Genomic DNA, 24,777 nt, shown 5'->3' with positions numbered 1-24,777 from the left:
ATCTGTCTTATCTTGCAATCATTTTGTCTCCAGTGGGCTGCTAAGCAATAAGCTGGTAAAAATAGATGTGTGAGAATACGGGGAGAGGCTCCCACTGCAGCCACGTTCGGTGACACTGGTGATAAATCACAGATGCGCACATCCTAACTCGAGCAAGCGTACAATGCACACAGAGAGTTTCCACGTCTGAAGATAATGAATCTCTTATACAAATATTCTTGACGTGCATCAACTCAATCATCTATTACAGTATATCGCCTATTCTATCACGGTTATATGCCATTGTATGAAGGACACAGACAGGGATAATCTTCTTGTGCATTACCAGAATTCGCAAGTAGCGCCCGCAAACATCTAATCGCTTGCGCACCAAGAGGAAATTGATTTAAAGTCAATCGGATACCAGTCGCTCTTTGCACGTTCCCAGGCAGAATTTCTTTTTGCCGAATGTCAACCGTAAAGAGTGCTCAGACAAGCCGGAGTGTCCAGCCGACTGTCAGTTCGCTTCGCATACAAAAGCGGCCATTGATTCGACTCCATTTAGACGGTGCTGCTCTTAGAAAACTAAATAGGAAGAATTGTGACCAGTGTTTCAAAGGGGGTGTTAAAAAAAAAAAAAAAGGGAGGAAAAAAAGCAGAGCCTTGGCTTATACCCAGGGTTGAGACACTGTTATCGCTATAGGCCTAATTAATTCAATATCCCCTCCCCACAAAAGCTCCATTGACCAAACTGTGGAATGGTACGAGCAAGAAAGACAGGTTGAGAGCCGAGCATAGAGACTCCTGCGACTGTGCTAAGAGTTAATGTAATCCAGCTGCTGGTGCACACAACGAAGCCTCGGAGGGTGTTCATCTAAAGCTGGCTGCCTTGGGGCTTAATGGTTTCAGCGTATTCACGAGTTGAGTTGGGTAGGTGGGTGTTATGTAGAAAGAAAAAAAAAAAAATCATCATTAGCATTTCAGGAAGATGATCAAGGAAAAATGGTAAGACACTGACAGTCACACTGTAATGCTGCCGCTGCATCAAAAACATCCCTCCAAAAAACTTAAAGCATTGCAGCCTGCAATTGTATGACACACACAGCAATGAAAAACTGTTTTTTATAAGGACAGAATAGAAACATTTAAGTCATTTATGCTTCTACAAGCATCCTGGGCCTGAGTTTCTGCTAATGAGAGGAATAATACAATGTGGGCAGGAAAGTTGCTAACTTGTGAGAGAAAGAAGTTTGTTTTCCAGTTACAACTTCTTTAGCTTCACAACTTCCTTGTCAAAAATAGGACCACATAGTTATGGCTCCATTAGAGAAAGCATGCACGATGTAAGGCATGACACGCCAGCATTTACATCACGCACAGTCGGTTGACCCTCTGAATGGTACTTCCTGTGGTCAGTTTTGGAAAGCATCGATAAAGCTGCTCACCTAAACTGTTCAACTTACATTCCTGCAGGATACTGAGCACTACCCATTAACACGTTGCATCCCACTTCAAGATACTGCCACACTTCCCCTGAATACTGAACTTACCACTAACTGTGTGGAAATTCTGCAAAACACTACATTTCAAGCAATGTCAAGTTTCTTTTTCTGAAGTATGCAGTGGCTGTGACTAGTCAATCCCAAACACCTTACCTAATATCAATAGCTTCAAAACATGTGTATACAACAGCCATCATAGAGGTTGTACACAACAAAATGAAGGAATTGACGTCTTTTTAAGAACAGAATTCATCAGCAATCCATTTATAAAATTAGTGAGAATAAAAAGGTCCAAAAGCGAACACATAACCTCAACCTCCAAACACAATCTCGACAGACCGAGTAGAAGGTTTTTAATTTTATATTAGATTAGTGTGTCAACTACCTTAATCTCGCACAGCTGAGCTAACACTTATTTTAGGTGAAACTGCAAAAAAGCCAATAAGCCTGTGTTTGAGGGTCAGCACGGAGGCTTGGGACTAGTTTTATTCAGCAAGGGGCTCTCTGCTGTGATTGGTGAAAATATAATAATGCATATCTGACTGAAGGGTATTTAGACCTGTCCTCACAGACACTTCACTACAAGGGCAACTATCACTGCTACTACTGCAAATGGAGTAAAAGAAGCAGTACTATAAGAAAAAACACTTGCCCATAGTGAGAGCAGGGGTCCGTGTGCATGTCTGCACACAGAGCAGGTCAACAGCCTCAAAAATACTGTCGCTGTCATAATGTGTGTTTTTTTAAAAAGTGTGGCTTTAAAGCTCTGCAGGTTTTTAATTTCTCCATTACCTGAAAGTGCTTTCACTAGAGCTTATATTTGTTTGTTAATATGTGTATGATTGTTGTTTAGAAATATGTACACGACTTTTATTAATTACACTTGTTCAATTCCTCTTTAATTCACATATCTAATCAATGGCAGTGCATTCGGGTGTGTAGATATAATCAAAGCAACCTGCCCGAGTTGAAACTGAGTGTCAGAATGGGGGAATAGAGGTGATTTAAGTGGTTGGTGCTGCCAGATAAACTCTTGTGAGCATTTTAGGAACTGCTGATCTACTGGGAGTTTCATACACACAACAATCTATAGGATTTACAGAAAATGGTCTACAAAAGAAAAGATTTAATGAGCAGTGATTCCCTGGGTGAAAAGTCTTTCTTGGCGTCAGAGGAGAATGGCCTGATTGTTTTGAGCTGTCAGGAAGGCTTAAATAATGACTTGTTTCACTTTTTGTATTCAGAATAGCATCTCTGAATTTGCAAAACATCAAATGAAGCAGATGGTCTAAAAGCAGGAAACCGAAGCTACATATTCACATGGGCTGGGACATGAGAAGATGGGAAAACGTTGACTCGTCTGATGAGTCTCGATTTCTCCTGCAACATTGCTGGGGTCAGAATTTGACATAAACAACACGGAAGCAACCGGTTCATACTGCTGGTGCAATCGGTTGGGAGATATTTTTTTTAGCACACGTCGGGCCCCTTAGTACCAACTGACCCATCTTCTGGTGGCTGCTTCCAGCAGAATAACACACCATGTCACAGAGCGCAAATCATTGGAAAGTGCTTTCTTGAACATGACAGTGAGTTCACTGCACTCAAATGGCCTCCACAGTCACTGATTTCAATCAAACGGGGCTCCTTTGGGATGTGATGGAACGAGAGATTCACATCGTGGATGTGCAGCCGACAAATCTGCAGCAGCTGTGTGATGCTGTCATATCAATATGGATCAAAATCTCTGAGGAGCATTTCCAGCATCTTGTTGAATCTCTGCCATGAAGAATTAAAGCAGTTGTGAAAGCAAAACTGGATTCAAACATGTACTTGCAAGATGTAACTAATAAAGTGGCCATTAAGTTATATGCAGTATTTTGTTTTAACTTGGGGCCCACTTGCAAGCAAGATCTTGATCACAATTAAACTTCTTAATTAAATAAATAAAATAAAAATACATTTGCATATCCTCCTGGTAAAACAAACCACTTTGTGTAGGATCAAGACTTTTTGCGCATGTTTGTGTGAACATATGGAGCTGTGCCTGACCTTTATTCCTTCCTGTCCGCCTGACTATCCGATTGTCTGTTCCTTCCCACAGATAAGAAACCAGCAAGCTGAGCCCAGCAGAAGGTTGACTCAGATACCCACAGTCAGAAGCAGTCTTCTGGCTCATATGTGAATGGCAAACATGCGCGCGCACGCACACGCACGCACGCACGCACGCACACGCACGCGCACACACACACACACACACACACACACACACACACACACACACACACACACACACACCTTTTGGCCTGTAATAGTATAAACAGGTTTGAGAAGCAGACACTTCCTACTCAGTGTCCTTGTCATAATCAGCAGCTGTTCCCCCTCTGCCAGCCAAAACATGCATATGTAAGTGCCCGCACACAGACAGTGGGGAGGGAGGTGTCACCAAATGGCATGGTCTACGGATAACGGGGGTGTGGGTGGAGGGTAATCACCTAATGGAGCTTTATGCAACGATCTCCTTTGCAGCACACACATACACTCATAAACACCGCTTCATTATCATAACAGCTACAGAGGGGGCGCTGCCCTGTCTAAGCCGTGTACCACCTATGGCGATCGGATCAGACTCTACGAGGAGAGCAACTTAAATTCAGCACATCTGTACTTATTGGGTGCGGGGTGGAATGGATACTGGCCACCTTTGCTAAAAAAATGTTTTTGAAAAGTCAATGATCATATTGCTTCGATGCCCCTTAACTTATTGGCCAAATAATTAAGAAAAGTAAAAGCAGAAGGTAGACAAGAAGCAAAAAGGGAGACAGAAAAGATATACTGAAAGCATTCAGATGAGGCAAATAGTCAACATGGCACCCAAACTAGAACAGGTGTTTGTGTTTTTTTTTTGTTTTTTTTCACAGCACATTGTGTTCTGCGTCCTGATCGACTGTAGACCATCTTCAGTCAATCAATCTCGTGCCGTGTCTCCTGTACAGAACAGAATCCGTCCAGCTTGTCAAATTTACATAAACCTTTGCTAGCAGAAGACAACAAACGCAACAGTGTTGACGTCAAAGGATTATAAGGCGCATTAAGTTAAACCAAACAGTCAGATAAGTCAAATTTTACTCATTCTTCTTGCTTCCTCCACTTCCGTACCATTGATTCATTAATGTTGAATTCTCTCGCAGCTGCTCTGTTCCCACGTTCTGGACCTGAAATCAGGGCTTGATCTTTGGTGTCATTCTATAATACTGGACTTGGTTTGAACTTTGAGAGCATTTAAACAAGAAACGTGTGAAAATGTCAACGCCTGTCTGAGAAAAGTGTAGAAAGTGTGCAGTGAGGGGTTTTACAGCCTTAAAACATCTATAATAATTGTAAAAAATAAAGTTAGCTATTTTGCGGATTTCACCTATTGCGGGTTATTTTTAGAACGTAACACCCGTGATAAACGAGGGACCACTGTAAACCCAGAGGAACTATTTCTGGAAACAAGTATCAGCAAGGCTTTGTCAAAACTCAGATTGAATGTCATTATTCTGAACTGTTGTAATGTGTGGAAGTTCCTTCCAGGAAGTTTGTTTTTCGGGGGGATTTTTTGTCAGGGAGTGAGCAAAAGCAACATACAAAAGGTATATGGTGAGGTCAGTGTGTGCCTCAACGTTTGTATTCGGTTGCATTTAGGCACCAGCGTTGATAACACGTTCATCTTTGCCGTCTGAACAAAAATTAGATTCATCTCTAAAGAAGGCAGTTTGGACAAAGTGAGACTGTGAGAGAGGTTAGAAAGCAGTCATTTCTTTATTTTGCTGTGCTTTAAATCAATCATTTCTGTCAGTGAGCTGCGAATATCACGACAAGACACATGAGCACAGCTGTTATCTTGTGCACGCCAAGCTCTTAATGGGATAGTGTTCAGATGTGCCGTGCTGAAAGTGATGTGTAAATGTTCGTAACACACTCTTCCAGAAATGTATTTAGGGTGTGCATCCAGCGAAGAAGCCGCCACGTTCAGATAGTGTCAAATTAACCGAAATGACTGCACGTTCTTACAGCAAAAGCATTGAAGTCCTCTGACTTTGAACTTTACTACATTCTAATAGGCACAATCAAAAACGTATTCACTCACTACAACAGTATCTGCTTCAGGGTCTACACAGCCCATCACCGACGAAACTAGATCACTCCGCTCTTCATTCAAGAAACACTCCCTGTAATTCTTTCCATTTTCTCCATGTTCCTCTAGCATTACAGTTAGAGGTTTCATAGGCAGATAAGCTCATGAACTCTGTGACCTCCCAGTCATCATCCTGAAATGTTTAACATCCCTCTTCCACTATAGCCTAAGACTCCACGTTCCTCCCTGCAGCAACTCCCCCAGCTCCTGACTCCAAAACAAGCCCATTGCCATTTTCTCGTAGCATTGCAACACTCAACATTAGTCAGCGTTCCTTGTAAACACTTGGGAAGATATTTGCAATGACAATTTTGTTGTCAGTGCTTTGAATTGAATATTGAATTGAATTAAGTGCTGTCAGGTTTCCAGTGTTGTCCACCTTACGGCTGCACTGAAAACTACTGATACTAGCTGAAGTTTTGTATAAGCCCCCCCTAGTTTCACTATATTAAAGTTGCTAAAACCTTAGTGATAAATTCCTAACTTGGTAAGCAGATAACATTTCAGGGCTTCTTATTTGAGTTGCTCTTGAACCTTTTCTTGAATGATGCAGTGTTCAAAAGTTGTTTATAACACTTTTAAATCAGCTATTTTGATCGTGTAAAGATCTGGATTGCACATGCATGTTTCTGTTGGCAAGTAAAAGTAAAAGAAACCTTCATAATTCTTGAACATCTGAAGTTTAATGTATTTACAAAACAAGTGAATGACGACTACTTTAGTGACCTTAGTAATAATCAGAATTTCGCAGAATCGGGTTTATCAGCAATCAAGGGCATAATGTTGCACGTGCACGTCTTTCAAACCACAATCAATAGATGACAGCAACTAGCCACGACCCTCACTGTGACCTTGGCCTGCCCACTTTGTCTAAACTGTCACTCGGCTTACAGCAGATCAATATCAGACTGCCTCCTTTTGTGCCAATGTCCCATTATCCAAACTGAACCGGGGTGTTCAGGGTTCATATTTTGGTTCAACGACGAGGAGAAAAATAATTTGATGTGTAATGGTGACACATATTACATACCAAAGGAAAAAAAAAATCAAGACTTCACACAAGATGACTAACAATAACTGTCTCTTTCACAAATACACGGCCTAAGAATTTACATGGAATCTCATTACTTATCAAACAAAACATGCATGCAGTACACCTTATGATTTCCTGCTCTAAAGCAAAAAACTGATATAATGATCTTTACAAACTAACTTCAAGCACAGCTGACACTAGTGCCAGAGAAATCCAAGCAGCTCATCCATATTTAATTGATGGTAGACTATTTTGAGGGATCGTCTCCCCAAAGCAACCAAGTTGCCAAATAAGTCGGGACGCTGTGTGGAGACTGAATCTAATGTTTTATAATCATTTATAAATCACTCGTGTTTTAATTGGGAAAAAAATATTATTTTGGGGGGGGGAAACCCAACTTATTAAACTAGGTGATATGTTTTGACAGAGCCATATTTAATAATAATTATTAACCACCTCCTCGAGAATATGCATGGTAGACTTAACTGTTGACGAGGCAGTCTTTCACAGCATGGTGAACACTTCCACACCTTCACCTCTAAAAAGCTCAACCTTCTATAAGACACTAACCAATTATTGTTACTGACCTGTTTCTTAATAATGTCATCAACTGTAAAATGTCCAAATAGCTGCTGTTTTGATCATTTGTCTCCATCTCACCCTATCCCTAATATCCTTTCTCACCCCAGCCCTCTGCATGTCCTCCTTCACCGCATCCACGAGTCTTCCTCTGCTCTTTCCTGCCAGTTTCCTCTTCAACATCCTTTGTCTAGTGTATCCAGTACTCTGTTCTGAGCGCGTCTGAACCATCTCTTGCCTCTCTAACTTTATCTTCAAATTGCTCAACCTGAGCTGTCCCTCTGATGTACTAATTTCTAATCCGCTCCCTCCATCCCCTACCGGGTCGGCATCCTGTCCAAACCACACATCATAGCAGGTCTCACGACCATCATGTGAACCTTCTTTTTCGCTCTTGCTGCCATCCTTCTGTCGCAGATTGGCACTGGCACTCATCTCCACCCACTCCACCCCACCTGCACTCTCTTCTTTACGCCCCTTGTGGACTGTCCATTGCTTTGGATGGTTGACCCCAGGTATTTAAACTCTTCTACCCTCACCACCTCTGCTTGTTGCAGCTTCACTGTTCCACCCATCTCCCTCTCATTCACACTCACAGCTATATGTATTCTGCCAACGTTCATTCCTCTTCTCTCTAGTCCATGTCTCCATGTCTCCAGGCTCTCATCCACCTGCTCTCTCCTCTCACTACAGATCACAGTGTCATCTGTGAGCATCATAGTCCATGGAGACTCCTGCCTGGCCTCATCTGTCAACTTGTCCATCACCACTGCAAACAAGAAGGGGCTCAGAGACTATCCCTAACATAATCCCACCCCACCTTGAATCCATCCGTCACTGCTGCCCCAGACCTCACCAATGTCTCGGTGTCCTTGTACATGTGAAGTGTCATCTTTGGGGTATTTTTATAAACCACTACATTCTGTTTTAATTATATTTTATGTAGTTTTTTTTCTAACCTTACTGGATACAAGGTTGGACACTAGGTTTAGCAACATTTGAGAAGTCAGTGCATGATATCTCAGTTAGATTTGAGAGTACAATGACACAAGAGCATGACAACACTGTTTAATTATTCTTCACTTAAACATATTCCACAACACTATGAAGGACAGAAGTCTATGAGGACTTGAACCTTGATGAATTATATAGGAGACAGAAGACCTAACATAGGAGATGTTCTAGTAGACAGTAGCTGGGCAACAACTGAGTCAGATGATAGTCAGTGACAAAGTAAAAGACAAAAGTAATCTTAGCCATATTTCCTTAACATAATGACATTAAGGCAGATGAAAAAGAAGTAGAAGGAGGCTCTACAGGCACGCACACAGCTTCTAAAAATAGCCACGTGTGATAAATCTGTTTATTTCCTACACTTGCATTCCCCCAGAGCAACAGAGGACCCTGGGCACATATCCCCCCAGGCCGAGGCCAGGCCTTTCATTTTGGTGGTGACCTACATTTAATTCCTTCCACAAGGACAACGCAGGGCTTGACTCCACGGATGACTTTGTCATCATAGCTGGGAGCTGGGAAGTCGCCCTCCTTGACATCTTTATTTGATCCAGTTTGAAGCTTTAGTTTGGCAAAAATCATTAGGGCATCTTCAGCCCGCTTAAATCTTTAAGCTGTCATGGTTTAAAAAGAGGCAAAAGAACCAGGCTGAAATATACTTCTTTGATATTACTATCAGCTGGTCTTTTAACTCTTAACCCCTTGGACGCTAACTTGGAGTAACCCTTGAGCTTTTTTCCAAAAGCAGTTTCAGTCATATTTCAGGCCTATGGTCTCTGCCTCTGCAGCTACCCTTGGAAAAACTCTGAAACTATTCTAATGATCATTAAATCATGTCTTTACTGATATAGCAATAAAGGGTATGGAAGGGTCTTCAAATGTTGTCCTTAAGGGGGAAAGATTTACAGCAAGAAGGTTCTTAGTGCAAATCTCAAGGTTTGAGCGTTTCTAGATGATGGTGATGATGAAGGTCACCATGGAAATATAAGGTTCAACTTAAAAAAAAAGCAGTGACCCAGGTCAGGATATCCAAATAACACGATTATAATAGTTCTAACCTTGAAAAACTGTTCCACACAATTACTGTGTACCTGATATTTGAATTAAAAGACTTATAGGTCAAGCCTGTCCAAACGGCATTTCTTTATGAATTCTTTCACAACGACATCCAAGACAAATTACTGCCGCACACGTGCCGACTTTTTAAACATGTTTTTGCACGTGATCGATACCTGCCTAATCTGCAACAGCCACACCAGAAAGCAGAAGTTATTTTGTCACTGCTGATGACGCAACAGTATTGTTAAAAAAGCAACATGAACTGGGTTAATGCACACATGTCACACTGTATGGTTATAATTAGCAATAGTGTGCACACCGCAGCAATTTCTGTATAAAAAATTTGCAGCATCTATGTAAAACCATGATGTATTTGATTACACACACGCACCCTTTCAAAATAAAATAATTTTTGATCAATCACAACAATAAAGACATCTTTCTTTATTCAGTGCAATTGTTTAGATATCAGATATATCAATAAAGGATACTGTGCCACAGACAGGCACAAAGGAGTGTATTTGCAGGCTGTAGCAGTTCAGGTGAGCGGTTTAGGAAGCATGCAGAGGGTTCTTTCACGTAGAGATAGCATGAGAAAATACATTTAATGATTTTTTTTGTATGGAGTCATTTTAAAAACTGACAGCATGATTTTTGTATTTTTGGTTTGTTTGTTTTTTTTTACTGGAAACTGTCAAATTGACTCCAACTAATCTGTATTGGTGCTGAAAATAACTTATCAGTTTTGTAATGGGGCACTTCAGGGTATGCCCACACTATATCAACAGACACGCTATATCAACAGAATGACCAGTGTGACCTAAAAAACAAATGTCATTCAAACATCGAGGTTCAGAGAAACAACATACAGATTAGTGGGTTTCTGGATTTAGAAATAAAAGCAGCATATTAAAACAATCATTGTTTGTTTCAACACTTTCACCACTGAAGTGATCAGTGCTGTGAGTGAAAAGTAGGCCATCATAAATGTGTTTGGCAATGATTCATTATCATAATTGTTCTATTAATAGAGCCAGCTGTTCTTATTCGGCTTCTGTGCTGCCATTCAGGTCACTCAGGACAGGAGTTATTTGAAACGGTGCATTTTAAGTGGTCTGTGACTGACACATAGACAATGGCGCCACTCCTAAACTCTGACAGCATATTTGGACAAAATGTTGTTTTTCTACACGTGATAAGACACACACACAGACACAATACAAGGCACAATGTATTCCAGGTTATATGTATGAGCTAGGGTAGAGCAGAAGCTGTTATCTGCAAAAGTTGGTTAAAACTTTCATGACACGACTCAGTGGATAGTCCACAGGGACTTGTGATGTTCACTCCCTCTGCTTCCATTCCCTCCATCACTCCTTTCTGCTTCCATCACTTCTCCAGTTCATTGATTAAGACCACAGGCTCCACCCAGTCTCTGATCTGCTCATTTGTGATTTCTCTGTCTGCAGTACGCTTGGCAGTTATAACAGCAGCTTGTGTGGTCGGGCAAAACTCTTCCTGTTTCGGGTTTGAATGGTGGAGAACTGTGGTTCTCCTCAAGTCTCACACCGGGTCCCACTGTAGGCCCAAATCTGTTTTTCTGCTCTAATGTTGCTGATGTCATACAATGCAGAAGTATAATTACAGCTTAATTCATTTTGGCTACAGCACTTATGTAAATGACCAGTGATACCGAAATCCAGATGTGAAGGATAAAGAGGATTCGCTTATGGTTTGCGTCAAGTAAAAGAGAAGACATTGTTTGTGCCTGGCTACTGAGATTAATACAATGCATGCTACCAATATTAACTCTTTCCCCATCAGATGCCTGCTAGATGTAACCTTTGTCCCTTTTCTCAACAGAGTGGTCCTATTTCATGGCTGCTTCACAAGTTAGTATAGTCAAACCACAACTTTATTGATATATATCAGGGGTGGGGGAACTCCATGCCTCAACGGTCGGTGTCCTGCAGGTTTTAGATGTGTCCCTGATCCAACACAGCTGACTTAAATGGCTAAATAACCTTCTCAACATGTCTTGAAGTTCTCGACAGGCCTGTAATGAACTAATCATTTGATTCAGGTGTGTTGGCCCAGGGTGAGATCTAAAACCTTCACGACAACGGCTCTCGAGGCCTGGAGTTCCCCACCCCTGATATATAGTTATGTGCCAAAACTTGGGGGAGGTTGCCAGATGTCATCTTTATGGGGGTAACAGTTAACACTAAAAGGCATTCTGGTTAAAAATCTACACCAAACATTTCAGATTTTGGTCATTTTTTAGTCATAGGATGCTAGCAGCTGCAAATGAACTCTTGACCAGCTATCTTCTAGCAGCAATGAATAGCAGGTTAGAGAGGTCATGCAAGTTCATGTCCGTAAAACTCGATACACCAGGATCTTTTTAAAACATCTTCATAGACAAATATGATTGTCTTGACGTCACATGAGGCTGATTACCAGGGGTGGGCAATTCCAGGCCTTGAGGGCCGGTACCCTGCAGGTTTTAGATCTCACCCTGGGTTAACACACTTGAATCAAATGATTAGTTCATCACAATTCCTCTGGAGGACTACAAGACATGTTGAGGAGGTAATTTAGCCATTTGAATCAGCTGTGTTGGATCAAGGATACATCTAAAACCTGCAGGACACCAGCCCTCGAGGCCTGGAGTTGCCTACCCCTGCTTTATATGTAGCCCTTTTTACTAGTCTCCAACTCTTCCAATCAACTAGACAAGGCACCTAACACATAAACCTATGGGACACAAAGTGCCTATGGTTTGTTCTTATAACTGTGACAACATCCAGACAATTTATTTTTTAGTCAAACTCATTACAAAAATTCCATAATCGTTATAAAAGAGAAAAGCTTATTTTGGAAAGTATTTACGCATTTTGCTTTTGGTAGATTAAACACAAGACAAGAATAAAGGGGGGGGGGGGGGGGCACCACACACACAAGGTAACTATAGCCAAGTTTTCAGGGTTTTTTTCCTTCAAACGGGCCACATTTTGTTGATTCACTGTGGTTTATTAGAGCATCTGCTTTGATTAAATAGGTGCCAATTTAAAGAATACTGTATGTAGCTGGTGGAAAATGACAAGGAAGCAGCACGGATTATGGGCCTGCCTCAGAAATCTGGCTACAGTCTTAGACCCAACTGTTGTGCAGAAGCTATTACAAAAGCATTTCCCTCAGTCTCCACAATAAACATGCTCTCATGTCAAAGCTAGCCGGCTAGTCCAAGTCCTAGTCCATTTTCCAAGAAGATACTGAGGCATGTCTTCATGGATAATTTTCAAGACGCGCACAACCACATGCACAAGCACACACACACACACACGTGGGGGGGGTAGCAGACTGGCGCTATAGTCCAAAACCAAAACAGAGCCATCCACCATCTTGGCCAGAGCAAGCCTGCCAGTGTTTTTTTCCCTTCTTTTTTCTCTTCCCCTTTTGGTGTAAGAATGCACACACACACACACACACACACACACACACACAAATGCAGGAGGGGTCACAAGCTGACTGGGGTTTGTCACCACGGCAGGGGGATAAGGCCATCTGTCTCAGTAAAGGGTTAATCCAACCAAAAGCACAAGCCACAAATTCCAGCATTTTCCAATCCTCACGTTTCTGTTTACATTACATCTTTTTTGTTTTTTTGTTTTGCTTTATGTTTTTTGACTTTTTTTAGGTTTGAGGAGAGGAGCAGTTGCAGTCCATTGTCCAGGCTTTCAAACAGCCCCAACACCCCAAACAATCTCCCTTATGTGGTGATGATGGGCAAACAAATATTAAAAGGGACCATTTTTGTTGGGGTTTTCTAGACCTATAGTTGCTTTTCATTTGCGATTGACTGCTTTGAGTCAGGGGAGGTAGTTTTCGCCACTCTGGTTGGCTGAAAGAGGTATGCAAATAAGAGACAACGCACACATAAAAATACAAATACACACACCACAATCAGATCAAAGCAGGATTTCTCTTGACCCGCTATGTTCTCCATTCTTTCCCTTTATAAGAAATTCATTCAGCCCCATATGATTCCCATACAGATAGATGAGGACCAGGTTAAAAGGAGAGAGCTAATAAAATCCACTGCCAGTAGTGCAGTGTGAAGCTAAATCAGGCAGAAACCTGCCTGAAAATGCCCCTGCGCACACACTCACAGCCGGCCTTTGTCTTTTTTATTCCACCCATAAAGGAAAAAAGCACCATGGGCTAGCTACTACCTACAGCAATATGAAAATGGAAAAGAAAGGCTCTAAAACGATCCATTTAGAGGGGCGGGGTGGGAGCAGGGATGGGGATGGGGAGGGGGTCATCCAGACATGAGATCGAAGAAAAAGAAAAAAAAGAAAGAAAAGAAAGGTTGGGGGGGAGAAAGAGGAAGGATGAAAGAAAGGCAAAAGCTAACCGTAGCATCCCAGAAGCTGCAGACAGACAAACATACAGGCGGCAGTTTGCTGCTGGAGGCAATGGCTTCCAATGTGATCACACATGTCAACAGATCACACAGCCTTAACAGAGCCATCACAGGGCTGAAGAGCTTCCACCACAAACACACATACTGTACATTCACAAACAGGAAGTGACACTTTGCGCACACAAACACACACGGGGGCAGCGTGTCGGGCCACAGACAAAAATACACACAGACACGAGCATACCTGAGACAGACAGACACAGACACACACAGCTTCCGTTTGACCACAACACATCAGCCTCCATTACTGCCAGCGATGTGCCTCCGTCTCCCTCGCTCTGCTCCTCATACCTTCCGCCTGATGCACAGCCATCCCCATCGCCTGCCTCTCCATCCCAACCCCCAACCATTAAATCACAGCAACCCTAGGTGTCTCTTCTGCAAAGAAAACTCAAATCAAAATACCTCAATCAGGGAGCCTTTGAGGGGGGGGTGGGCTTCTGCTCCTTCCACTACAGTCCACAGAACAACACCACGTCAACAGGAGACAGGAGGAAAAAAAAAATCCAATCAGGTGTAGATGAGGAATGAGGAGGGGGGAGAGAAACAACCCAAAAAACAAACAGTGCAGCTCCACCGTTCCTTCTCCTTTCCACCTTCTCCTTCCTTCTCCTGTGTGTCTGTCCTCTGTCCAGCTTTGTGATGCTAAGCTAACGAGAGCTAAGCTAAGCAGCATCCACACACTGACTTATAATGCGCTCCCGTCTCATACCCACACACACCAGCGCTGAGCTGAGCTTCAGTCTCTCTCTCGCTGACTGAGCCCCGCTGTTTTCCGTCTCGCAGGCACCCACATGCACCCGCCCACTTCCCCCTGCTCCCTCCCCTCCTCTTGGCTATTCACCCCTATTCTTTCTTGTTCTCATAGATCCCATCGGATCCCAACGACACCTCTTGTTTCACCGCTCCTCTCAGGACACTGATGTTCTTATACACACAAACACGTACGCTTGCTCTGGCTGTTGAACAAGTTCCTGGCAAGTCATCCTTGACCGACATGTGACGAGGAACCTTTTGCAGCAAATAAAGATGTGGAGTTAGGAGGTGAGATGAGAGCTGGCCACAGAGGAATGGACTGAAGTGAGACTGAGGCTGCATAAATATATATGTCAAACGCAAAAGAAGGAGCTAAATAGCCTAATTCCTACACTGCTGATATTTATAGAGGTTACAAGTCTGGTAGATAGATAAGCAAACTATAACACAACTAATCAACCGGGATAACTGCAGAACAATCCCAAAAGAACGAGTTCAAAGGTCCTTCATGTGAGAGTCAAGCTGAAATATGGACAAACAAGAAAAAACATATTTAAACTTTCCAAGTGGAAGAAGCTGCTATGTTGTGCTTTGTTGTTAAGGAAGGGGGCTGGGAAATGCAGTGCAAAGATATACAATGGAGTAAGGTCAAAGGTCAATAAAATCTGCATGCATGGAAATCTCACTTTATTTTGAGTGTGGTGTTGATGGACTGCAGAGCTCAAAAGTTAAATTTTAAAATGTAATGAAGGAGCAACTGCCATCAGGAAAAAAAAAACAAAGTAAATCACTGCTGGACACTTGCATTGGTGCGAGATTTAGCAATAATATTAGCATTTAATCTACAAGGTGTGCTGCTTCTTACGCTCCAAGGGACTTCATCTATCACAAATCCCCTTTATGGCAGCAATCCTTTGATCCTGATAATGGTTTTGTACCCCGGAGAAAAAAATAAAAAATAAAAACCATTTTGCCTATTCGGCAGTTACTGTTTCCTGCACAGTTGGCTTCATCTACCTGCAGCATGCTGGGAACCCCCCATTTTAAGTGTGCTCCAACTAATACAGAGATGCTGTTTTGTGACCTAGAGCCCTACCCCTGTGGTTTAAAAAAACAAAAGTCAGCAAAAACAGAAAATAAATCTGTACAACAACAATGTTCCTATGTCTGCATGAAGCTACACCCAGCAGCTGGTTAGCTAAGCCTTGCAGCCGTTTTTGAAATGAGCAGACACAAATACTGTTTTGGCTACCGTTTCCTCCTCCTCCCAGTTGTCGGGCTAAGCTAACTGTCCCCCGGTTCTATAGCTTAACTTCTGACATAAAGAGATAAATGTATTTCAGAAGATTCTTTTAATTCGCAGATGTCAGCAGGTGTGGTGTGGATGGACTACTGAGATAATGCCAATGTATAGTTCTGTGTCAGTACAAAAGTTGCACTCAAGTATGGCCGTGGTGTAAGGTGTTTGGAGAAGTCCAGCGCGTGGCAAACTTGGCTTTGAGAGATGGTTGAATTCAACAAAGAACTGGTTTAACAGGGAGGATTAGTTGTTGAACAGACATGTTCGAATACACTTAGGAGAGCTTCCCTAACATAGTGCGTGACAGATACCGGACACACGGATTATTTGACTGACATGCATCCTCTTCTCAGGAAAAAAAAAAAAGAGCCTCAAGTTTAGATCTAGGTCTTGTTTTTACCTTGTAGTGCCTTTACTTGACTTCATTTGCTGCTTAGAAAGGGCACCGCCACTCTCAGAGCTTTGTGCATTTCTTTTGCTTTGTTGAGGTACCACTGTGTAATTGCATCTCCGACTGCAATTTTTAAAGTATGACTAGAGAGGCAGCTTGTGTGTCCGTTGTTGACACAGACGAAAACCCGCTCGTATTGGACAGGACAGTGAGCTCTGATCCAACCACAGGTTATACATCTAAATGCTTATTCATGTTTATGTTAGCTTGACTAGCTAGCTAGAATCAACACTGATTTGAGTGTGTTTGTCCCCCAATCTTTCCATCCCCTCTCTCTTTTCTCCTCTCTGCCCATCCCCCCCGCTTCTTGCCCTCCTCCCACACCCAAACTCCACCCTACCCCCATCTCGATCCCCACGGCTTCAGCCCACACCTCCCTCCAAGCCGTCCTCTTAGCCTATATACGGGTCGTCCAATTGTCTGCACTGCCAGTCCCGCAATTCATCATCACTCACACACACACACACACACACACAGACAGACACACGCACGTGAACACAGACTTGTGCAAACCCTGTCCATTTGAGGAGCGATCCCCAAGCCATCGGCATCACAACAACTACAGCAGACAATACTGCTTACTTGCCTTGATGCAGGCGAGATCAGAGCTCCCTTTTCAAGGCTTGTCGACACAGAACGGCGAGATTTAAATATCAGGTATTAAACCCACAGAGCAACCGTCTTCTTCTTGCTACTGCTCCGATCGTTGTAACTGGCAGGGAGGAAAAAAAGAAGAGGAAGACAAAGACTGATACAGAAGGAGAACGGGAGCAGCAGTGGCAGCGGGAGGACGAGAGGCAGTGGTGTCATGAGTTGGGGGGGTCAGGAATGAAGAGGAGGAGGATAGAGGGAGTGGAGGGTCGGTGGGGATAATGGGAGACTGGGAATGTTTGACGTACAGATGGGATGACCACAAGGGAAGCAGATAAATGCCTCGGCAGATGGGGGAGGGTGGGAGTGCTGTGCTTCAAATATTAACAGGGTTATAGGGACAGCTGACTTTTTTGGACATGCGAGTGAGGAAACTAGTTTATGGAGAAATGACAACAACAACAACAAAAATTCTCTTGCACTTCTTGTTAGTCATTTCTCCAACCATGTTTTAAAAGTTCATTTTTATCTGGTTTTTACCCCTTAACTATATAATTAGTCCAATTCCACTGTGCCTTTTTAAAACTGCTGGTTGGATGGTAAAATAGCCTCCAATCATTTTTCTATGAAGCGAGTGTGTCTAACTGTTTTTTCTGAAACTGAACATTAGGATATTTACACCAGCTGCTTATGTTTTTTTTTTAATAAAGCTACATTCAAGTTTAAGATATAGTGAAGTGGCGTATGGACAGCAGACAGCAAACACGCACTGAAAACTGTTACAAAATACTGTTTAATCCCTCCGTTGTTGTGTAGTTGTTTAGGGAACCAGTGTGTGTGATATTCTTGCCAATTTCCAGAATAAATCTTAAATCAATTTCTTTACCTTGCTAAGAACCAAAGCAAAACCTGTTTTTCCATGTTTTTTCTAGAATGCACTGACTTTGGAACGACGTCACTCCCGAGTTCCGACATTGGAGCTCTAAAGAATCTGGATCCTGGCGTTTTTCTCGTCTCCCTCACCCAGTCGCAGCAGATAGCTCCCCCTCCATGAGCTTTCCTGTTAAAACAGAGTTCTTCCTTCCCACCATTGCCAAGTGCTTCCTCGCAGCGGGCCACCTGATTGTTGCGGTTCTCTCTCCATTTATTGTACAGTGTACCTTACAATGTAAAGAACCTTGAGGCGACTGTTGCTGTGATTTGGTGCTATATAAATAAAACTGAACTGAGCTAAATGTCAAGCAGCTCACAGGTAATACATGGATTTTGACCTATAGTGCTCTGACAGTGACAGGAGGACTATAAAAGTGTAGAAAGGTTGATTAAGCTGCGATACAATTTTTGCCAAATTACACCAGACCTCTCTCTCCTTCTGTTTCTCCACCTGCTGTTTGCTTTAAAAAAAAAAAAAAAAAAAAAAAATCACACGAGCACAGGAACATGTGAAAGCGCCTTGATCAAGGATCCGACCATTATAAACAAAGATAAACACTGACCTCACACAACTGCAGGTCAAATGCAAACACACCCATTTCACAAACACGTGCTTTTTGCTCTGACTGTGATGGGCATAAGGATACATTTAGTCACTGCCCCATGCAACATGACCTCAAACAACACAAAGAAAATATTAAGCTGTTGCAAAGCATCTCTGAATTCAATATTCTGGTAAAAGATGGACTCTCCACTACGAGCCATGACAATGAAAACTTTAGAGTCCTATTAAACATGTGGCCCGGAGAACACCTTCATGCACCGTTTGCTGCCAACAGCAGCGAGGTTTTTACTGGTGTGCCTCGGACCACTCCGTAATTAAAACGGCTGGCCCCTCCCACCCTCTACCAGTGTCTAGCTGACATATGGCAGTGGAGGTAATGCAGACAAAGTCAGATAGTAATTTGTGTGAGAGACCATGAATAAACTAATTAAAGAAAGCCAGCTGATAAGAACCATGAACATTTTCATCCTTTGGCAGATCCTTTTCAAATCCAATTCCAAAAGAATGAACTTAAAATCCAATATGGCGAGGACATGGAAACCATTTAGCTGTTGAATAACGCTGATGAACACTTTCATCGCAATTTGCATACTGTGGATTTTAATTTATACTAAAAAACAAAACAAAAAAAACAAGCAAAGTTTTTATTGTGGAAATTGTGAAATTATGTAATATTGCTATTGTGAGACTGATGGATATTACTAAAGATCACTATATCACTGCACCACAGATGCAAATATTAAAATGCTGAGTAGAGACATTTGCAGACAAGCCAATCATTTATGCAGTTTTGCTCTTTCCCCCTCGCTTATTATAAGTCAGGCATTCTGTAACCACGATAAGTAGGGATTTCCAACTCGAGCAGCAGGATAATGATTCACTATCCTCTGATTGGTCCAACTGGACCACTTTCAATGTCCTGTGCAATTCAAGGTTAAGTCAAAATTGGCAACAGGTATCAGGCATAAATCTACTCTAGGAATATCATCTGTCTATAAGAATGCTATTATGTTGTTTATACAATAACGCCACATCATTAGCACCAACACTGTATTCAAGTGGTTTTTTTCCTGGAGCAGAGAATGAAACTTCAAATGTCTAATTCCACTTTGAAGCAGTGGATATGAGAGAAATATGCGGCATTAGAAAATAAATGTGCTTTCAAATAACTGTTGCTATATCAACACTAAGAAAAAACACATCAAAGACACCAGGCCTCTATTCCTGGATTATCCAACCAGAGAAGATACTGGTTAGTGATAGAGGGATGCTGATGAAGCTACAGGTACTATATTTACTGCCTTTATTGATCCAGTGGTCATGAGATACTACTAGGCTATTCATCGTCTTATATGCTGGTAAAAAGAAGGCAAATCTACTTTTTGAGGTTTGCGAAGACATGTTATCTATCATCCAAGAGGCTTCTTAAGTAAAAAACAAAAAGGTGAATAGAGGTGGTGGCTTATGATACCAGCTATCAGCCACTTACAATGCAGTCTTAAGACCTCCTCCCAGGTTCTTTAACTCCAACACTCACACCTAACCTAAATGGATCTCAATAGGCAATATGATAGAGTGGGGCAAGGCCCTACATTGGTTTCACCTTTAACCCCCTGGTTATGCTAATGACACCCCTTTCTTCACACCGTGGCTTATGTGATGACTCACATGATTGATAGGTCAGGACCACCTCCAAAGACCGCAATCCCCACTAGGGGTTAACGCTGCATTCCAGAAACCACAGAACTCGGGAGTGACACCACTCCTGAGTTAGCATGTTCCCAAAAACACGAAAAACAAGGTAGAGCGATCCAGGCTTTACTAGCAGTTCAGCAAAACACTTGTTTTTTGCACTTAAAAGCACATTCATGGATATGGCCTGGTCAGTGCTCTGAGTATGGCTTATTTAGTGAGTCACAAATACACAACAGTGGCATTACAGAGAAGTTTCAAAGTTCTATGTTCAATGCCGCCATCATGGACTGTTAACTCTGGGCTGCTCAAACTTTGTGAGTAGGACATCAGAGTTGAGAGGGTGTTCCTACTGGGAGCAGGAAAAAAAATCCAACTTTCAACTTATTCAGGAACACACCATAAATGTGCGAATAAGTGAAGAATATTCTTGGATGAGCGGTAAAACGTCTTCACAAACTTGACCCTACACAGACTACACTCTCCATTGTGGAAACGGCAGATATTTTTTCCCTTGATCTAACTTGATCTAACGTTACTTGACAGGATGGGTGGTGCGTGCAGCATGCCTAACTTTGTGTCAACTAGTTGATGATTAGTTTGGAAAGAAGGCAGAAGAGCGGGATGAACAGAAATGTTGTGTGATTAAACAGATGAAGTCATGATTAAGGTTTTTCAGGAACAGGATATGAAGCAATCAGTCCTGCTAATTGCACGGCCAATATTGGTTTAAAGACAAACAATCAGGCTTAATTAGAAACAGCGGTAAAGGGTCTGTGTGAGGCAAGCAAACTCATTCATACATGGATCTAAAACTAATGAAGCCTGGATGTGAGACGGCGGTTTGCAATGACCTAAACGAAGAGTTTTCTGATTTTGTTTGGATGCTTACACAACACTGTCCCCTGGTAATGGTAATACGCTACTGCTTAAACAGTATTTAGGGATGGTTAATCATGTGCAAAAGACTGATCAATACTGATGTTCTTTAAGAATATCGTTGCTGATGTGAGGAAGAGGAAGAGCACTGGATAAATGACTGATGGTCACGTACCCTAGAATCTTCTGAATGTATACTGTATGTATGTATACTGTACTTGGACAGACTTTGATGTATGCGTTTGTATGATTCCTTTAATTATGTGTTTTGATGCAAGTCTCATACATTTCTTGAATGCATACTTATCAAAAAGAACGGAATGTGAAAGACACAAGAAGGATTCAGCAAAAGACATGTCATGAACTCACAAGGCACAGCGTGACGGTAGAGGTTGTCTCTGATGGTCTGCTGCAGTTCGTGGTCAGGCGAGGACTTCTGGAAGCGCTGGCTCAGATACTGCTTCAGGTCCTTGGTCAGCTTGCTTCCTGTGATTGTGAACACAAATGTATCAAAACAACTGAAGTAAAAAGCAGGCCAGCACACATAAAAACATCACAAGAGCCAAAATGACACTGTTAATCCACAGCGGAGCGTCAAATGACCACACCGCTTGGCTCCTGTGAAAAGAAATACACAGGTTTGTCCTGCAACTACAGTAAAGCTTGATGCTGAGCGAGTGCACAGCCGTGAATTGTACACTTGCCATCGTCACTGAGAGGGGGTAGCTGGCCGCTCACTCTCGCTCCAGCAGGCCAGGACCAGCCAAATCTAAGACTGCTAGCACCATGGCTAACACAGAAGCAGCCCTCCTACCGTTTAGCCATCTGCACCTCAGACACACATTAGGCAACTAAAGGGCAGCATGAGGGGAAAGTGTCCATATGTGTGTGTGTTTGCTCCCGAATCTGTGCCTGTGTGTGGTTATTACAGATACTGTCCACGTTAGTGGCAGTTCCACGCCTGTTCAAACGCATCACATGCAGTCTGAGAACATAACAGAAAAAAAAAAAGAGCCGAGATGTCTGCCGTCACCCTAAACAGACTGAAAAACTGGGTTTTATACTCAATTTATACTCGATGACAATTTCATGATCGAATTTCGTGACAAGACTCCTTCAGACAACAACAAACATCTTATTTTCTTCATTAGTGTATGTCCCATTACTCATTATACAAATGATGTATCTCCCATCTTTGCATGGCTGCCGAGACCATTTTTGGTTGTCTTGGGCAAACAACCAATCATAAAAGGCCCTGGTTTCTGTTTCCATGGAAACTGTGTGTAAGTGTGTATGTGTGTGTACATGCGTGCCGGTGTGTGTGTTTAATAAGATGATTGAGATTGTTACCAAAGTACAGAAGAGCATTCTGCATTGGTTAGCAGAAAATATTGTTTTTGTTTTTAATGATGTAAACCTACAATGGAAGCACACCATGCACAGGTATGGTGCGCCTGCCTTTTATTTGATTGTGACCAAATATTTTGTCTGTGATGCATGACAATATACATGAAGAAGCACAAAGTAGATGCAGAAACATATGGGCAAATTATCAAATTGTGGTTTGGAAGCAGTCGGGTAATTAAAATGTCAGCATAGAACACATTTAACTGTTGTTCCTCTGAATTTGCAGTTTTTTTTCCTCATCTTCATTTTTCTGTTTTAAATAAAAAGTTCAAATTTAATATTTCTCTTAATTTGTATAAAAAATAAAAAAATTTTTTAAAAAAGCGTCTGTAGATCACACTCCTTACTAGGAGTTAATCCAGCTCCATGTATTGAAATGTAATTGACTCCGTTATAAATAAACTGAGGTCTTCGACCACTGCAAAGGTGAACCGTTATAAATCAGTTTTACTAATCGATGATGCGTAAGCTGTCTATAAAAAGAGGTCAAGTCTTCCATCACTATCTGAGCTTGCTGTTGGGAGGGTATGCTGCTCCTGGCACCGTCCCATACAGACATATCACTCAGTTGTAATCCTCACAACAGGTCACAAGCTAACTCTCACGCCAACAGAGAGCCTAACGCACTCTCTGATGTGCTCATGTACACAATTACTAGAGGGCCATGGGTACTCCTTCCTGCCAGACTTCAGACTGATTGTGTAACCCAATGTGAAATTTGGACTGGACTCCCTGCAATATCACTAAAAGGTCACCCAAAGTGAATGATGGCACATAGTACAATTTAGGTTTTTCCTAGTAATGTTAACTCAATATTGTGGTATATTTTTAGCCATAAAGAGGTGTAGCCACTAATATGAATCAAGATCCAAAAATGCTGAATTCTGCAGTTCCAATCAGGCTCAAAACCAAGTGCTCATCAAACTCAGCAGCAGCTTTTGTGCATCATCAGTACACATTATTTTGGCTGATTAAAAGATGAGTCACTCTTTCAGATGAAGCAGGCCGGCTTAAGAAAGCTAGCACAATCCTTTTACGTGGTTGGTGATGGGTGTGCCATCAACAGCACCTCAAGGAGCAATTGCATAAGAGCTAATCCAGTTACGTTGAGTCTGTCCTCCCCCAACTCTCTCTTTGTGTGCCATTATCTTGATGGAACAACGATGCTTTCGTAAAAATGAGCAGCCATCCTTCAAAGTCACAAAAGTATGAATAACAAGACCCTAAAGGACTGCCAGAGTAGTAAATGATAAGAAGATAATCAACATGTCCCAATGTAATTAAGTAGATAGCGCTATCTGTCATCCTTCTGCTCCTGTACAGAGCTGATAATTAAGGCTATCCACTGATCCCCACCTGGTGTCAAAATATGGCATTTAACAGTAAGCATTTAGGGGAAAGTCTGACCCAATTTCAACTACCTGCATAGACCAGGCTGGTACTAAAGCTCACCATTACAAAGAAGCTGCTTAAGCCTTTTTTCCCTAAAACTGAAATTACCTGCTAGAGCTCCATATTAAGACTCTATGCCAAAAGTCAAGTCCTAATATATTTCATCTGGCACATCTGAAAGGAACACAATAAAACAAAGCAAAATAAAAATACAATTAGGATTTGTTCAGGATACAAGATCCAGATGTGAGAAGCAAATCAAGTCAACTTAGATGTTACTTGCCTTGGAACTCAAGGCAAATACAAAATAAGGAAAAAACAAAACTCTGAATCAGTCTCTTTTCAGAAATCACAAGGCCCACAAACTATTTTTTTATCTAAAGTCTGCATTTGGCAGCCAAAAGAAACATACAGCTAGCTAACAGTAGAACCTGGCTGAAGGAGATGCTGATAATATTTACATCTTTTCAAACTGTCGAGCACAAGCTTCCCATCACACGTTAAATTATTCTTTTCTTCTAATGTAGTTGGACACTACGAATTCTCCTGACATTTAAACCTTGAGTGGCAAAGTTAATTTTAAGGTCCACCAGAAAGGACAGTAGAAGTACAGCCAAACCCCCAATCTTCCTGCACACTGTGGTACTATTACTTCCATGCTTTAAACGCAAGCCAAATAAAAGCACACCATCTTGAACAATGTTCTACAAGAAGTGCAGGATGAGTGACCACTAGCTTTTCCTTGGCCGGTACTTAGATGTCTGCTGGGACCAAGTATGCATGAGGTTCGGGAGTCAAATGAACCTCTTTCTGCAGCTACACGATGTACTCTGTTGTTTCTGGTATGAGGTCAAATACCATTCGACCACATTTCCTATTGCCTTTCCCTTCCCAGCTGAGTACTTTAAAACCACTATCCTTAAGTGATCCAACAACGTGAGATTCTTTTGTGTCTTTTGCCTCCAAATATGTTTTG

The 24,777-nt window shown here is 42.0% G+C and overlaps 1 protein-coding gene across 29 annotated transcripts in view; it reads right to left on the bottom strand.

The window, feature by feature from the left end:
• The window catches only part of magi1b (membrane associated guanylate kinase, WW and PDZ domain containing 1b), a 137,172-nt gene that overhangs the window by 58,361 nt on the left and 54,034 nt on the right, over positions 1–24,777 (bottom strand). For all 29 annotated transcript variants that reach the window (XM_024802402.2, XM_024802408.2, XM_024802404.2 and 26 more), the window contains exon 2: positions 21,372–21,488. In XM_024802402.2, the coding sequence (XP_024658170.2) occupies positions 21,372–21,488 (117 nt within the window). The remainder of the gene's footprint in view (positions 1–21,371; positions 21,489–24,777) is intronic.

Source organism: Maylandia zebra, linkage group LG5 (genome assembly GCF_041146795.1).
Source record: "Maylandia zebra isolate NMK-2024a linkage group LG5, Mzebra_GT3a, whole genome shotgun sequence".
In the NCBI taxonomy this organism is placed as follows: domain Eukaryota; kingdom Metazoa; phylum Chordata; class Actinopteri; order Cichliformes; family Cichlidae; genus Maylandia; species Maylandia zebra.
This window is presented reverse-complemented; position numbering and strand designations above follow the sequence as displayed.